At 44.4% G+C, this 17500-nt stretch overlaps 4 protein-coding genes across 4 annotated transcripts in view; 2 read left to right on the top strand and 2 right to left on the bottom strand.

Annotated features, from left to right (window-relative positions):
- The window catches only part of LOC134196012 (protein eyes shut-like), a 15259-nt gene extending 9527 nt beyond the window's left edge, over positions 1-5732 (bottom strand). Inside the window, exons 1-2 of the mRNA XM_062665093.1 lie at positions 5605-5732; positions 1-3541 (exon numbers count right to left, since the gene is read on the bottom strand). The exon at positions 1-3541 is cut by the window's left edge and continues 1175 nt beyond it. Of these exons, the coding sequence (XP_062521077.1) occupies positions 1-3541; positions 5605-5650 (3587 nt within the window). The 5' untranslated portion in view covers positions 5651-5732. The remainder of the gene's footprint in view (positions 3542-5604) is intronic.
- A 211-nt stretch (positions 5733-5943) lies between these two features.
- On the top strand, positions 5944-11068 carry LOC134195650 (E3 ubiquitin-protein ligase RNF19A-like). Its single transcript, XM_062664711.1, has 3 exons — positions 5944-7029; positions 7292-7454; positions 10459-11068. Exons 1-3 carry the CDS (start codon positions 6161-6163, stop codon positions 10873-10875), a joined length of 1449 nt encoding a protein of 482 aa, XP_062520695.1. The 5' UTR covers positions 5944-6160; the 3' UTR covers positions 10876-11068.
- Positions 11069-11500: 432 nt separating this feature from the next.
- Positions 11501-16109, bottom strand: LOC134195649 (exostosin-like 3). The gene is made up of 5 exons (XM_062664710.1): positions 13647-16109; positions 12794-12921; positions 12579-12726; positions 12277-12405; positions 11501-11898 (listed from the first exon to the last, which is right to left on the bottom strand). Exons 1-5 carry the CDS (start codon positions 15978-15980, stop codon positions 11689-11691), a joined length of 2949 nt encoding a protein of 982 aa, XP_062520694.1. The 5' UTR covers positions 15981-16109; the 3' UTR covers positions 11501-11688.
- The window catches only part of LOC134196011 (lysosomal alpha-mannosidase-like), a 15048-nt gene continuing 13628 nt past the window's right edge, over positions 16081-17500 (top strand). The window contains exons 1-5 of the mRNA XM_062665092.1: positions 16081-16143; positions 16514-16657; positions 16729-16855; positions 17295-17305; positions 17367-17481. Of these exons, the coding sequence (XP_062521076.1) occupies positions 16087-16143; positions 16514-16657; positions 16729-16855; positions 17295-17305; positions 17367-17481 (454 nt within the window). The 5' untranslated portion in view covers positions 16081-16086. The remainder of the gene's footprint in view (positions 16144-16513; positions 16658-16728; positions 16856-17294; positions 17306-17366; positions 17482-17500) is intronic.

Raw genomic sequence — 17500 nt, 5'->3', positions numbered from 1 at the left:
GTTGGAACAGAAGTTGAGGTAACAGACATAGTTGGAAAAATAGAGGGAGGAGGAGGAGGTGGAACTGGTGGAGGACGTGGACGAAATGTTGGGCTGACAGACACAGTGATTGTTGGGCTGACAGACACAGTGATTGTTGGAGTGTCAGGCACACTTACTGTTGGTGTAGACGTGACGGTCACTGTCTGTAAACTTGGAGGAAAGGGAGGTGGAAATGGTGGAGGAGGACGCCGAGATGGCGTTGGTTGTACAGTTACAGTTAAACTTGGAGGAGGAGGTGGTGATGGAGGTGGTGGACTTGAAGTAACAGAGGTTGGTGCAACTGTTACAGATGGTGTCATACTTGGAGGAGGAGGAGGAGGAGGTGGTGATGGAGGTGATGGACTTGAAGTAACAGAGGTTGGTGTAACTGTTACAGATGGTGTCATACTTGGAGGAGGAGGAGGAGGAGAAGGTGATGGTGTCATACTTGGAGAAGGAGGAGGTGGTGGAAAAGGTGGTATGATTGAACGACTAGATGTTAATGTAACTGTTGGTGTCGTACTTGGAGAAGATGGAACAAACGTTGAAGTTGGCTTGATGGTAGATGATATTGTTGAATACAATGTTGATTGCAGTGTTGTCATTATAGGAATCTCTGCAACACAAGTCGCTCCAGTATAGCCCTCCGCACACACACAACTGAACTCGAGATGTGACGTTCGTGTACATGTTCCTCCCTTCTCACATGGATTACTATCACATGGATCAATCTCTACAGAACATGTGTCACCCTCATAGCCAGGCTTACATGTACAATTGAATTTACCAGGTCCAGTATGCGAACAATTACCTTCATTGTGACACACGTTGTCACCACATGGATTGATCTCTCTATTACATGTGTTACCCTCATAGCCAGGCTTACATGTACAATTGAATTTACCAGGTCCAGTATGCGAACAATTACCTTCATTGTGACACACGTTGTCTTCACATGGATCAATCTCTGCTTCACATAAATTTCCTTTATATCCAAATGCACAAGAACAGTTGAATGTGCCAACTGCAATAGTCGTACAACTACCATTGTTCTGACAAAGATTTGAATGACACACATCAATCACTGTCTCACATACTTCACCCGTATAGAAATTTGGACATACACACTCTGACATCCCTGGCCCAGTCTTATTACATGTTCCTCCATTCTCACACGAACTGCTGTCACAATGATCGATCTCTTTCTCACATGTATCTCCCATATACCCCTCACCACAAAGGCAGCTGTAAGCATTATGTCCAGTCTGATTGCATGTTCCACCATTTAAGCATGAATTACTATCACAACGATTGGTCTGATTTTCACAGATGTCACCAGCATAACCATCCATACAGATACAGCTGAATACATAATGTGCTGTCTTATTGCATGTACCACCATTGATGCATGGATCACTATTACACGGATCGATCTCCACACATGGGTCACCCTCATAGCCAGGCTTACATGTACAACTGAATTTACCAGGTCCAGTATGTGAACAAGTAGTACCTTCATTGTGACACACGTTCTCATCACATGGATTGATCTCTTTATCACATGTGTCACCCTCATAGCCAGGCTTACATGTACAATTGAATTTACCAGGTCCAGTATGTGAACAAGTACTTTCATTGTGACACACGTTCTCATCACATGGATTGATCTCTTTATCACATGTGTCACCCTCATAGCCAGGCTTACATGTACAATTGAATTTACCAGGTCCAGTATGTGAACAAGTACCTTCATTGTGACACATGTTCTCATCACATGGATTGATCTCTTTATCACATGTGTCACCCTCATAGCCAGGCTTGCATGTACAATTGAATTTACCAGGTCCAGTATGTGAACAAGTACTTTCATTGTGACACACGTTCTCATCACATGGATTGATCTCTTTATCACATGTGTCACCCTCATAGCCAGGCTTACATGTACAATTGAATTTACCAGGTCCAGTATGTGAACAAGTACTTTCATTGTGACACACGTTCTCATCACATGGATTGATCTCTTTATCACATGTGTCACCCTCATAGCCAGGCTTACATGTACAATTGAATTTACCAGGTCCAGTATGTGAACAAGTACCTTCATTGTGACACACGTTCTCATCACATGGATTGATCTCTTTATCACATGTGTCACCCTCATAGCCAGGCTTACATGTACAATTGAATTTACCAGGTCCAGTATGTGAACAAGTACCTTCATTGTGACACACGTTCTCATCACATGGATTGATCTCTTTATTACATGTGTCACCCTCATAGCCAGGCTTACATGTACAATTGAATTTACCAGGTCCGGTATGTGAACAAGTACCTTCATTGTGACACACGTTCTCATCACATGGATTGATCTCTTTATTACATGTGTCACCCTCATAGCCAGGCTTACATGTACAATTGAATTTACCAGGTCCGGTATGTGAACAAGTACCTTCATTGTGACATACGTTCTCATCACATGGATTGATCTCTTTATCACATGTGTCACCCTCATAGCCAGGCTTACATGTACAATTGAATTTATTAGGTCCAGTATGTGAGCAAGTACCTTCATTCTGACACATGTTGTCTTCACATGGATTGATGCTGGTATCACACATATCACCTTTATATCCAAAGGCACAAGAACAGTTGAACACACCAATTTCAATTGTCATACAAGTACCACCGTTCTCGCATGGACTTGAATCACACACATCAATCACAGTCTCACACACATCACCAGTGTAGAACTGCGGACATACACAATCTGACAGTCCTGGTCCTGTAAACTTACATGATCCACCATTATTACAAGGTGAGTCATCACAAGGATTAATCTCTGCATCACATGTCACTCCAGTATAACCAAATTTGCATTCACAAGAAAACAAACCGGGTCCAGTAGATGAGCATAATCCTCCATTCTTGCATGTGTCTATGGTATCACATGCATTGATTTCATTTCCACACACCTGTCCTGTGTATCCAAAATCACATTGGCACGAAAAGGTTCCAGGGCCTGTTTTTGCACAAGTTCCATTGATAAGACAAGGATTTGTAAGACATGCGTTAACCTCATCCTCACACGTGGTTCCTTCATATCCAAATAAACAACTACAACTAAACTTGCCCACATCAGTTCGAGCGCATGCTCCATTATTCGCGCAAGGATTTGAGTCACAAGCCAAAATCTCACTGCTACAGACGTCCCCGGTAAAGAAAGCAGCACAATGACAATCATACCCATTCACCAAGTCTTCACAAGTTGCATCGTTTTCACATGGATTCGATACACATTCGTCAACGTTAGTCTGACAGTTTTTGCCAATGAATCCATCAACACACGAACAACTGTAGTCACCAGTTAGATCGTTACACACACCTCCAGACTGGCACGGATTAGATAAGCACTCCTGAATTTCGATCTCACACCTATCTCCAAAAAAACCCGGACGACAAAAACATAAGCCAATTTGACATACACCTCCATTCTCACAATCAGTACACTGAGAGCAGACTTCTAAACGAATGACAAAAAAAGTCAAAAAGTTTATTATCACTACTTCTTTAGTTCGTAGTTTCTACTGTCTTTCCATCTGTGCTACTGTGTACAACGTGTAGAGATGTTAAATGCAAGCACATAAGGTCATTTTATAGCATGTTATGTTTTCCATGCTGGCCAGTTGACAAGGCGTGCGCTTCTCTAATACTTAGTACCAATGATTCACGTCCACTATATTAAACATACAAGACATCTATTTAATAGGTCACATGTTATGCGGTTGCCTCGCAAATTGTCGAGCTGGTTACGTAACTGGCTTGCACTACAATATCTTCCTTAGTGTTTCACACGTCGGTAACAAGACAAGTGAGAAACAGACACCAAGGAAGCCCTTGAAAGTGAAAGTGGACTGTTGCCAAGTTTAGTGGCAAATGTACTTGGAATTGGAAAAAAACAGTGTTTGCTATGTTTTGACCCAAAAAACCAAATCCAGGAAGGAAACAGTCACTTTTGCCCAAAGACATGTTGCTAGGAAGCAGCAGCACCAGTAGCAGTAGCAAGTCGTGGACTTTATAATATTTACATTCCACGTACAAACCTCTCAACTTTTCTTCACACCAAATCATGAGACTGTCGTTTGTAAATGACCACGCCCATTAAACCATGTGTCCAAAGTAGGCGTGGTTACATTTCTGTGCGCATTCCAAAACTTCGCCTCAAACTTCCAAACGTTACTTTTTACAGCAGCTAGCCAGAGCCGTATCTAGAGCTACCCCACCCGGATACCCCAGATATAGCAAGCAGAGCCGTATATGAGAGTTATAGTTCAAAGAATCCGCTATGTCTGAAAAGATGGGGCTACACAACTGCAAAGTCTCTGTCAGAGTATCTCACGGTAGGCTTGTCGGGAGAAAGGACTGGCAATCGTGAGAATTGGGCACAAATCATGAGACATGCCCGTAAATCGTGAGTCTCACAATGAAATCATGAGAGTTGAGAGGTATGCACGTAGCACAGCAGAGCAAGGTTGTGAAGGTCGTAATGTTTTCAGAGGTGTTTGCATGTGTGTCTGTCTGTCACAAACTTTAATACGTATATGGATGTGAACAAACGTACTGTACTACTAGGGTACACCCTTGATTACACAAACTTCTCTGGAGACAGATTAGAAGTCCGGAAAATCGAGAGTCCGATGTTGATAAATAAATAACAACTGATTTCCCTACTGTACAAGACCACACCCTTTCCACACTTATTCATGTCAGTCATCAACAGCTACCTATTTGTACTAATTCATAATTCATATTCAAGATAGAGTAACGAGAAAAAATCCTGAACACAAGTCTGTTTCTTTGATGTTCTTTGAGCTTTCTGTTTCTTTGATGCAAAAGGCGGGAGACACAGAAATTGTGATATCTAGGATGCACTGTAGATTGTTGATACGGGGTGTACAGTCCAAACAAGCTAGACTAAAACAAGCACTGCCCGCAAAGATTTCTCAAGTTACTGGAAAGGCGCTCCGCGCTGTCACCCACGCATATTTCTCTCAAGTCTCTTACCTGAAAGGCGCTCTGGCGCACGCGCATTTCATAGCTAGTGTGCGCGAAAGTCAGTAAGCTTGAGAGAAATGCGACAAAATACGACACACATGAACGCTTCCACTAGAACAAAAATAAGTCGACGCCCAATGGCTTCGCGGTGTTCTGTACCAGGCAGATAGTCCCACGCGAATTCCTCGGCTTAGCGACACGGATACATCGCATCGCAAATGAAGTCAATGAGGATTCTTTAGCGAACACAGTCATGCTAGTTTGTCTATGACGTGTATCTGTTTGTATGCGACCGACGACGCGTCTGCGCTACCGCTTGCAATTCTATGTCAATGCGTAAGTAGCGTACGAAGACGAAACAAATATTTCTCACGGACTAGACGAGCAAGCAAACATAGGCACGTTATGCGCATAGTTTGAGAAGTGGTCTTATGTATCTAAGATGAGTGCCATCTATTGTGGAGTGCTAGTACCAAGCTGTCTACCTGTCTAGATCCGTGTCGGGCATGTAGCAACACACTGGCCACTCACCTTTCCCTAACGTTGCCAAGAGCAACAGCAGAACTGTCGGTTTCATCGTTCGTTTCTTGTCCTAGAGTCTTGTCATCAACGCTCCTCACCCTGTCGCCTATGACTTCGCAATGGAATCCGCTGCAAGCACGCACGCACGCGTACTGACTATTACCTCTGCATTGCTTCCGGTTTGCGAATACAGTTTCAGGTGTGCATATTTTTGTTATGTTCACGTGTTAATCACGTGATTAATTTTACCCGCCCACTTGATTAAAGTAATTGATTTCAATAAAATAATTAATTAGTAAGTGCGGCATTCTTTGTGGAGTTGGTGTAGCAAGTGCGCCTTGCGGGCAACCAATGACGACGCCGGCAATCTTTTTTGCGGTTTGCGCGAATGTACGAAGAGTCGACGAAGCCGGTTTTGTGACTCAGCTGATTACGCACGCCCCGCCCCGCTATTGGAAATGCGTAAATGTGACGTCAATGTGACGTCAATCTAAATCAACCGCTCCTCTCAGTTTCACTCAGCTCGACTTCGAAGACGTCGCGTCGAGCTCCTCACGACAACAACATGACGAACGAGTCGAAAAAACGACGCGGCATACGTCGCCTCGCATTTTGGCGTCGTCGGAAAGAAAGAAAAGACCAAAAGCAGCAAGAAGAGACTCAACCGCCTAAAGTGGTTGTCATGACTCACAAGGACTCCGCCGCTCTAACGCTAGAAGAAGACGAAACGACGGCGGAGAAATCGAATTCCGGAATTACTAATCTCTCATCGCTCTGCCCCATTTGTTTCGAGCAAAAAAGTGGCGAGGAAATGAGCGGGGCAGCAGAGTGTGTCGAGCATCGAGCCTGTTATGACTGTTTATCCCGCTATATGTCGCAGGAGATCAGCGAGGGACGCATCAGCGTGTCGTGTCCGGAGTGTCCTGTAAAGTTTCATCCGCATGACATCAGACGAGTACTCGAACGAAGTCACGACCGCCTGACGGTCGAGCAGCTGATGGCGAAGTATGAGGACTTCACGCTGCGACGCGTTCTCGTGCAGGAGACCGACCTGCGCTACTGTCCGGCACCGGATTGTTCCTACGGTGTAATTGCGTCTAATTGTGCGGGTTGTCCGCGACTTGTGTGTCAACGTGACGGCTGTGGCACGTCGTTTTGTTACCATTGCAAGCAGAGATGGCATCCGAATATGACGTGTGACGAGAGCCGGAGGTTGCACAGTCAGAATGCCGCCAATTCGCCGAGCGAGCTGAGCGAGTTGGTGACTCGCACGGAGGCGTTGTCGTCGCCAGAGGAGATCAAGCCGTGTCCGCGTTGTAAAACGCTTGTATCTAAAGTTCAGGATGGAACCTGTAATCATATGACGTGCTTTGTGTGTGGCGTTGATTTCTGTTGGCTGTGCATGAGGGAGATCACGGATCTTCACTACCTGAGGTATGAATATGAACCTATTGGTATGGATCAGTGAGAGTGCGAGTCACTCAGTGGAATGATTGTTATTTGCAATAAAGGGTTATTGTGTGTGGTTGTCAGTGATCCTGTCTTCGCACCTCTAAATGAATAGAAAGTATTGTGTCCTACAGAGTGTCACTCACTCACAGTGTGTCCCTTAATGTGTGTCTCATAACGTGTGTGTCTGTCTCTTTCCTCACTCCCTCTCTACTTCCTCTCATCTGCTCTGTTGCCATTTGTTTAGCCCCTCAGGCTGCACATTCTGGGGTAAGAAGCCATGGAGTCGACGCAAACGAATTATGTGGCAAATGGGAACACTACTGGCAGCACCATTTGGGATCGCTCTCCTGGCAGCAGTCGGAGCTCCAGCATTGGTCGTTGGGATACCAGCCTATGTTGGGCACAGGGTGAGTACAGTGTTGTACAAGTATGTTTGTTAGGTGTTGCCCTTGGATGACTTCATGCCATTGGTACTTGGTGATACTAGATCTATTTGTAAGTAGAAAAGTCAAGTGAGGGTGTGATTGTCCTCTGACTGTTAGTCTATTAGCATAACTGAAGTTGAATCATTCATGAAGTATAGATCACTATATACTAATATGTACCTACATCCCTGCAAGCACCGGAAATGTTTTAGTTCTTACATCTTTATAACATACTGACTGTTCTTGTTTCATCATCTATAGTGGTGTTTGTCTTGTCTTCTCTTCCTTGTTCCTTGACACCAAATTTGATGAAGGAAATAGTTTCGTGGAAACTTTGTTTGTCCACAGTTGGGTATTTCCTTTTGTTGGTGACCTTAGGTGGAAGTAATGGTTAGAATATTGATGCTTAAGGTTATAACTGAGAACTTGGGAGATATTCCTGCTAGTCAGTATTGGCAAGAGGTCAAATGGTTATTGAATGAGGTAGATGGTATAATGATTGGTAATCAGACAGCCAGCTGCACAAATGCATTTGGGTTGACGTCGGACACTTAGATTTGTATGAGGAAAAGCAAGGAATGGTTTATTAGAAAAACACGAGAAGCCCGAATGTGCTGATGTCAATGGACAGTCAATTGAGACTTTAATGAGAGGCTGGCACATTATTTTAAGTGTGTTTCTGTGTGTGTGTGTGTGTGTGTGTGTGTGTGTGTGTGTGTGTGTGTGTGTGTGTGTGTGTGTGTGTCTGTCTGTCTGTCTGTCTGTGTGTGTGTGTCTGTGTGTGTGTGTCTGTGTGTGTGTGCATGATGTGTGCAAACGTGCACTTGCTGTAGGTATGTTATGCACTCACTAGTAGATCATGTCATGTGGTGTATCACTATGTAACACCTGATTCTCTGATGCCCCAAGTCCTCACCAGTTATTACCACTACAGGCCTCATCATCGTTTCTATGAGTTTCTTTATGAGTTTCTGTACGTACTTCAACAATTATCCCCTGATTTCATTACCAAACTCCAAATGGACAGTGGAGAAACATGACATCAATGAGGCTGCAGTGACATCATCACGAATTAGAGAGGAAGTCCACAATTCTAACTACCTGACTAATGTACATCTATGTGTCACACTAGAGTCTCTATGGATTCCCTACTCTCATGGATATTTGACCTTATTGAAGTCGTATTTGTCATTAGGATGTCTCTCTGCATACAGGAGCTATTAGTTATGACCACATCAGGTGCAACATCCTACACTCTACCTATTGCTTCTCTGCTAGGGTTTTAGTAGGATTCATTGGTTGATGTTGTTTTACAGTGTGGTTTTGCATCAAGTTTTGTGTCTCTGTGTTAGACACAACTGGTGGCTATAGAGGCACACATTTCATTTGCTAATGACACTCATGCAACCAAAGTTATTGGTACACAGTTTAGTAGCAAATGGGCAGGACTTTTGTGTTGGTGTGTTTTGGATGTATTGAGTGTGTTCCCATAATGTGGTCATGTGGGCACTAGGTCTTTCTTGAGAACTTGAGTGTGTGAAAGGAAGTTGATTGAGATGTTGTGTTGGGTGAGAGTGTTGTAAGTGGCTTGCTGGGATGGTTGGAGGTCTGTCTTGCATTATGCATAGTTGGGGTTTTAGATGTGGGTGGAGTGATTATTGGAGGTTTCCTGTTTTGATAAGGGAATGGGGAGGAAGTGGTACTGCCATGATACTGGCTGTGGGTGGGTGTTTGTAACACTAAATGCAAACAAGCTACTGAGTTCAGCTTTAGTTTAATGCAAGCTACTTTGATAGTCTCTGTTGTATGTTCTTGTTGAAAGCTACAAGTCAAAGGGAGGGGACTTCAAAGAAGTCACGTGACTTGCATGTAGTGGTATATTAACTGGGTTCTATTTGCCTAAATCTCTGTGGCTAGCTGACTATGTACCCCAAAAAATGACCATATATGGGTGTCACGCTACAGGAATGTATGGTATGCAAGTGAGTGACCATTCTTTTTTTTGTGTGTCGAACTCGGGCAACGAGGGACAATGGCCGGGCAGCCAATCACTAGGCGCTGTTCGGCATGAGAGAACATCTAGCTGGAAAGACGTAAATTCTTGATCAGAAACAACAGAAACGTTTCAAGTAGCACAACCTGAAAATCTACTAGCATCCAATCTTGCTGCCCTAGTATGCGCAAACGTGAAGAGTAGTGCGCTGAGCTACAAACGGGACTTCCTTGCTAACCATACACTGTACAGTAGCTAATGTACGGAAATTGATACAATATGTATTTATATAGACAGTTTAGACGGCTTCTATTCTGTCTATGGTCGGTGGAAGGAGCCGTCGGCTGCTGCTGCTGCTGCTGCTGCTGCTGCTGCTGCTGCGGTGTTCGGATACACTCTGCATATGTACACTCTGGACAGAAGCTACTCCCAATGAGTATTGCTTCGTACCTTTCATTTGAAGCGATGCTCGATGGAGGTTCACGCATTACTAGTACATTTCTCCAGGGAAGACACAGTCAGCTTGTGTGTGTGTGTGTGTGTGTGTGTGTGTGTGTGTGTGTGTGTGTGTGTGTGTGTGTCTGACTGACTGGCTGGCTGGCTGGCTGTTTGTTTGTAATGCTCGAGTCATCTACAGGAAAGTGGAGAGACTTTTAGATGATGCTAGTTAATTTGTGTTTTTCCAAGGCCATTTGGCCTTTACTTTTTTTTAGTAAAGGAGCAAGCACGTGTGTAGTTAATTGGACTGATGAGGACATTGTGTTGTAGAGGATTTAGCCTCCATCTGTACGTACTTTGGTCTATCTGTCTGTCTGTCAGTCAGTCAATACGTATATTTCTTATACAAGACACTATTACAGTCTACCCTAAGAATCAGCAAGTTCTAAGAGAACTAGGACCCAAGATGTCCCTAAGTAGACTCTGTCTGTCTGTCTGTCTGTCTGTATTCTATGGCTACTAAATCATCTCACTAAGTCACTTTGTGTGTCACAGATCGGCGAGATGTCATTTCGCTCAAAACACAAACGTCGTCTAGCAATGGCCGGCGCTGTCACTCTCTCCACCATCGCTGCTCCCCTTGTCGCCACAGTAGCCGTCGGTGTTGTCGTCCCCGCCCTGTTTGTCTACGTCTATGGTGTCATTCCCGTCTCACTATGCCGTGGGAATGGCTGCAAGAGACCGGGCGGGAAAGTCAACGTCACCGGCCAAGAAACAGAGGAGGACACCTTTGGGCCGATTCAGTCATTCGGACCTTTCCCGACTGCCGCCCGCCGACTATCTCTCAGCTCAATGTTGATGCCGATGCCATCAATGAACTCGAGTACAGTAAAAGCGGCAGCTCAGGTTCACGTCGACGGGCAGCAGATTCGTTCGTTGGCGTCCGCTCGCACGTTGGATGCCGAGGTTTAGATAAGACAGAAGACTATGCCTTTGTACAGATAGATTGGCGTAGATGATGATGGTGGCGGGTTGCGTGGCAGCCGTCCGCGCATTGTACAGTACAGAGAGAGAGTACGTGTAGAAAGATGAAGAGACTTACTTGCAGTGAATAGTTTTGAGTGGTGTTGAGATTTAAACTTCGCTATTTTGCGTTTTTTCTGGAGCTTTGTGAGTGTGACAGTGGATTAGCCTAGTTACGCCTTTCTGTTCCCGGATGAAGGTATCGGACTGATGCAGATAACGTGTAATTTCGTTCTTCTGTGAGGAATATATTAATGTCAACAGTTACAAACTTCCTGTGTTACTACATTCATGAGCTTAGTCGTGTTGTAATTACCAGGAAGCGTGAACACAGATTTCCTGTAACGCACGTTAACGTTTCCTGTAACGTACGTTAACGTACGGACACTGCTTAACACGTGACCAAATAAATAATAAAACTTTAATATTTTAATGTTTGTGACACGTTGACGTTGACTAAAAAAGCACATGGACCACAAAACTTCACACCATCTTCCCAGACAAACTTGATCACGTGACTGCATCATTAATTGACTTTAATATTAAATAGTAATTTGGCACTGCAATGTACAAGTCTCACTAACACTAAACCATTTATTTCAATTTTGTCTTCAAAGAAGAAAACTATATCAACCAATTAATATTAATCAATATACAAATATGTATGACCTCCGATAAAACATCACGTCTGCATTGATGTCGTTCATACTCTGAGTCTCTCTAATTATATTGTATTGTATTGTACTGTATTGTATTGTTGTGTTAGATAAATTTGAAACATTTAGTTCTGTCGTGAGATATTCGTGTTTTGAAGAGGACCGAATCGGCTCGAAACTGGGTGTTGAGAAGAGGCATGTAGCCGTACACTTGGACAAAAAAGTTGATGCAGACGTGCCGTTCTGTAAAGTGAGTGTTATCGCCAGAAAGTGTGTCTGGACACCCAGGGCATCGAAATGTCCAGCGAGAGGTAACCTAATAGAAAATGATAGTGCAGGGGCAACACATGGGAGGAACACACGCAAGTGCACACACACACACATGCACACACACATGCACACACACATGCACACACACATGCACACACACATGTATACACACACACACACACACACACACACACACACACACACACACACACGCGCACACACACACACATGTATACACACACACTGACACACATGTATACACACACATGTATACACACACATGTATACACATGCACACACACACACACACACACACACACACACACACACACACACACACGCATGCACACACACACACACATGCATGCACACACACACACACACAGACAGACAGACAGACAGACAGACACACTGAAATGAGTACCTTGACTGGCGGTTTACGAGTCATGTGTGACACCAAGAAATTCATTGCAATGTCCTCACAATTCATATACTCATCAACCTTGAGCCGGACAACGTTCGGCATGTAGTACGTGTACATGTACAAATAATACTGCACACAAATATTAACATTTACCCACCAAAATACTATTAATATCAACAACTTCATTAATAACTATTATATATAATATAAATATGATTATCAATAGTACTTCATAATTATTACCATTGATATCAATACAAATATTACATACTAATTAATTAATCCGGCAGTCGGCTGCTTACTTTGTGAAGAAATGCGGCTCCAGTGAGGACCATCGACAGCTCACACGAATAGTTAGCATTATAATTCCATGACCCTGGATGACGAGCATCCCACGCATGGAAACGGCCAGGAAAACCAACTATCCTGTCTCTGTTTTCTCTCCAGACTCTGTTATGCATGCAACACAGAGATATGAGGATAGAGCAATGCAACAGTGATGGATGGGTTAGGATACCGAAATGCTAGGAGGATCTCGTCATGTCGTAAGTGAGCATCGTCGTCCATAGACAGGACTGCTTCTGTTTCAATCTCTTTGAAAGGGATGAAACGATTATTAAGACTGTTCTTGGAGGGATTTACAACCTGAAGATGTACAAGTACGTTGTGAATTATTTTAAAAAGATAATCATAAACTAAAAACAAGACAGACAGATGGGCAGACTGATGGACAGACAAACGGAGACACACAAACATATGGGCAGACAAACAGACAGACAAACAGACAGACAGATGGACAGAAAGACAACAAATATACATACATACATACATACAAAAATGGACAGACAGATGAACAGACAGACAGACACACAAACGGATGGACAGACAAACAGACAGACAGACAAACAGACAGACAGACAAACACATGAAAAAATTGACAGACAGACAAACATGGATAGACAACAGACAGACAGTATTGAGACAGACTGACAGACAGTATTTGAGACAGACAGACAGACAGACGAAAAAATGGCCAGACAGATGGATAGACAAACTGACAAATGGCCAGACAGATGGACATACAGGCAGACAGTATTGACAGACAGACACACAGACAGACAAAAATGGACAGACAAAAGACAGACAGACAGACAGACAAATGGCCAGACAGATGGACAGACAAACAGACAGACACACACAGATAGACAAACAAACACAGACAGACAAATAGACACACTGACAAAAAAAGGGAGAGACAGACAGACAGACAGTATTGACAGAGACAGACAAATAATGGACAGACAGGTGGACAAACAGACACAAACAGACAGACAAACACAAACTACGGAGCAAACAAGACAAACTCTCACATGTGTTGGAATCCCAATGTCAGGCCACTGCATCGAATCAGGCGGCTTCTCCCGATTATTCCACACAACGACAACACTCCGTAAATACTGCAAATGCTGCAGTCTCTGCAGCGCAGCAATCAACACCTGATTTCTATCGTACGTCAGCAACACGATCGTGAACTGCTCATTAGGCACATTTCCTGCCAACATCACCTCAAACTCGGGACCATTCAAAGGTCCACCCTGCCGAACAGTCGGATGAAGATGAGACCCTCGCATGGGGCCAATGTATTGAAACCCCGAAGGTGGAGTCGGACCAAACGGAGTAACAGGAGTAATACCAATGAGCGCACCGGGTGGCTGGTTCCACAATTGATATAAACTAGTAGAAAAGTTGTGCTGAAATTGTGGAGACGTGACGTGGATGTTAGCGAGAGGAATCGGCACTCCGTTGTCAAACGGCTGGAGGGTGTCCGGAATCGTGTTGCCGTTAGTGAAGACGCCCGACACGACCGGATCTGGAATCGCCGGTGGAGGCAACCCGATACGAGTCCTCACGTTTGCCATTATCGTATCAATAATACGTGACGTTGTACTAAAGTATGTTTCCCATAGAAAGCGTCCTTGCCATCGTAAATGAAGAACGTCGGATTCGGCGACCGCACGAAGAATGAAGTTTAACTCGGTGATTCGAGCCTCTGGAAATATCAACGCGGCTTCACTCCAGTTGATAACGTCATCGAAAAGAAGTGGAATGTTGTCCGCGAGAATCACCGGAATCGCACCACTCTGAAGAGCCTCGACGAGTCGGGTGTGAAATGAGATAGACGGTTGGCGACCGGGAACGTGACGCTGTGTGGACGACATGAATAGAAGAGAATACGTCGATTGGGAGAGAGATGCGAGTCGTTGTGAGGACGATCCACACAGTGCCCACTCGCTTGCCTGCGATGGATTCTTCTCTGCAACATCTCCACATGTCGTTGATATAAATAAGTCACCACGGCCGCTCTCCTTTAGCTTGATTAGATCGTCGAACGTCGTCTTCAACTGTAGATCGTCAGACCGTGGCGTGAATTCGCCTCGAAAATACAAGAGATGCTTACGAAACGCAGGAAGTTGGTTAGGCAGGTTGGTCCACATGGGTGGAGATGCATCCCGGACTAAGGGGGGAATGATGATATCAAAATTGGAACGATAATTTTTCGGTACTGGAAATGAATTTTGTGCTAAAATTGCTCGTCCGATGTTGATGCCATTCCACGTGTGAGTCGATCCGGTAGCCGAAGCGACATCAAGAAGAATGTGATTGTGACCATCTCCTCCCCACCACTCCAATCCATGCAACGTCGTCTCGACGTCGTCCTCCTTCCCTTCGCTTCGAGTCGATATCACAACATACACGCATGCGTGCTGCGGTTTCGACGTGTAATATTCAAGTGACGTCAAATGCCCGTATATGACGTCATAAAGCGAATCTTGGCCGGAATCGCGTTTGGAGTAAACGTAGAACGAGAACGGCGCCGTGAGCGAACACCGAGAGAAATCGAAGCAATCACTCATACGACAGACCGCAGACAACGTACTAGACGGGAGGGGGTTAACATCAATGACGTCAACCGGAAGTAGAATTCGTCGGGGCGGAAGTGCCTCAATCAGCTCACCCCGACCGGCGACCGCCGCGTTTTCCAGCCCTACAGCCTTCTCGACATCTCCACCGACTTGCGCATTGATCGCATTCGCCTGCCGCAGCGCCATTCTCACCGATCGAAGCTCTCGCTGCGCCCTCGACGTTTCCTTCGCGATTTTTTCGCGCTGCGAACGTGCGTGCTCGAGTGCCGATACCTCGGCTTGCGTTCGACGCTGTGCGTCCTGCCTGCGTCGCTCCAGACTGCGCAGTTCGTTGCGCACGCTCGTGCGCAGTCGCTCAAGCTCCGAGATGCGATTCTGTATGATGTTCGCGCCTTCTTGTTCGAGGGATCGTGCGCCTGGCTTGAGTTCGATCACCTCGAATTGCGCGTTCTGATTTGATGATGTTTGGGCGGATGAGAGACGAGAGAAAAGGAGGGAAGGCGCGAAGAATCCGCTGACGATGATGATGAGGGAGATGAGGAAGAGGATGAGACGCCGATGACGAAAGATGAACGTTAGACGGCGTATGGAGTGACATCGGGTGTGTGGCATGTTGATCGGACGATTGCTGGATGAGAGAATGATCGATGTTTGGGATTTTTGTCTGATTGGATGCCCGTATGTCACGTGGGTAGAGCCCGTCACGTGCCGATCATTTCCTTTGTAGCTTTGTTGTACTGTATACTGTACGCGTTCTATAATAGATCGGGTCTGTTGCATGTTGTTCAGCCGGTTGATAGCTGGTTGTTGTGTTAAAACTTTTTTTGTTTGATTTGGTGTTTGTGTGTCACGTGAGAGAGTCACGTGAGATAGTCACGTGTTGATCATGATTTCCTTTGTTGACGTTTTCGTACGCGTTCTCGTAGCAGTTTGTTTTTTTCAAGTAAGATTATCATATTGGTATGCAATTGAGAGATGCGCGCTTCTAATAAATGGAGAGATGCATTACCCACTTTAATTAATTAATATATTGACAGATGCATCGCTCAATACAACAAGCACTGTGTGAATTGTGAAATTTTGATGAGTGCAGCTGCAAAGCCCGAGTTCATGTGTTAGGATCGCATGCTTCACACACACACACACACACACACACACACACACACACACACACACACACACACACACCACACCACACACACCACACACACACACACACACACACACACACACACACACACACACACACTGTACCTAAATTAATCATTCAATTAACATTATAAATTTTCTGACAAATTTCTGTTGTGTTTTAGTCCTGGCTGCTAGCAACATCTACAGAACTAACTGTACACATCTTACCTCACAGCCACTGTGATCCTGGCTACAGAGAGACTTTTGAAGGCTACTACAAAGACAAAGTACGAAGTATCATCACGACAGTTGTAGAAGCCCTTCAAGTATGTACTCATACATGCTTAACTTACAACTTTTTTTAAATTTTTTTATTAATTTTTGTTCTTGTGTTTAGGAAGATACTTCGAGGCGATTTATTTGGGAGGAAGTTTCCTTCTTTTCTTTGTGGTGGAATGAACAAAATGAGACAGTGAAGAATGTTGTGAAGAGTCTCGCTCTACGAGGTCAATTGGAGTTCACTGGTATGTCTAATTGTTTAGTTTTGTTGTCATAGAATGATTTGAAATTACAGAGCAACAAACGTATACTTCAGACTCCTGCCAACATGCCTGTGATAATCACAGAAAAGAGACAAACAACAGACATACAAGCAACAAACAGACAGTCAGACAGACAGTAGACTTGCCTAGTAGTTGTGTTGTATGTATGTAGATTTTAATGTTGAAATATATGTATTTGACAGACAGACAGACGGACAGACAGACGGATGGACAGACACATGCACATGTACATGCGTGTGACACACACACACACACACACACACACACACACACACACACACACACACACACACACACACACACACACACACACACACACACACACACACACACACACACACAGCTAACATTTACACTAGTCATGGCACAACAATATAAATTACAATTTATGCATTTACAGGTGGAGGATGGGTGCGATGATGTCTTGTCAAGTTTTTATGTGGCTGTATATCATACTGTCATGTTATATCAGGTAATGCATGATGAGGCTGTTACAACATACCCGGCTATTATTAATCAGATGACATTGGGACTCAACTTCCTTAAAAAACAACTCGACGTTCGACCTCGTATTGGCTGGCATATTGGTGAGGATGCATTTTAATT

The sequence above is a fragment of the Corticium candelabrum genome, chromosome 20 (genome assembly GCF_963422355.1).
Source record: "Corticium candelabrum chromosome 20, ooCorCand1.1, whole genome shotgun sequence".
In the NCBI taxonomy this organism is placed as follows: Eukaryota; Metazoa; Porifera; class Homoscleromorpha; order Homosclerophorida; family Plakinidae; genus Corticium; species Corticium candelabrum.
Note: the sequence above shows the minus strand (reverse complement) of the source record. Positions and strands in the feature narration are given on the sequence as shown.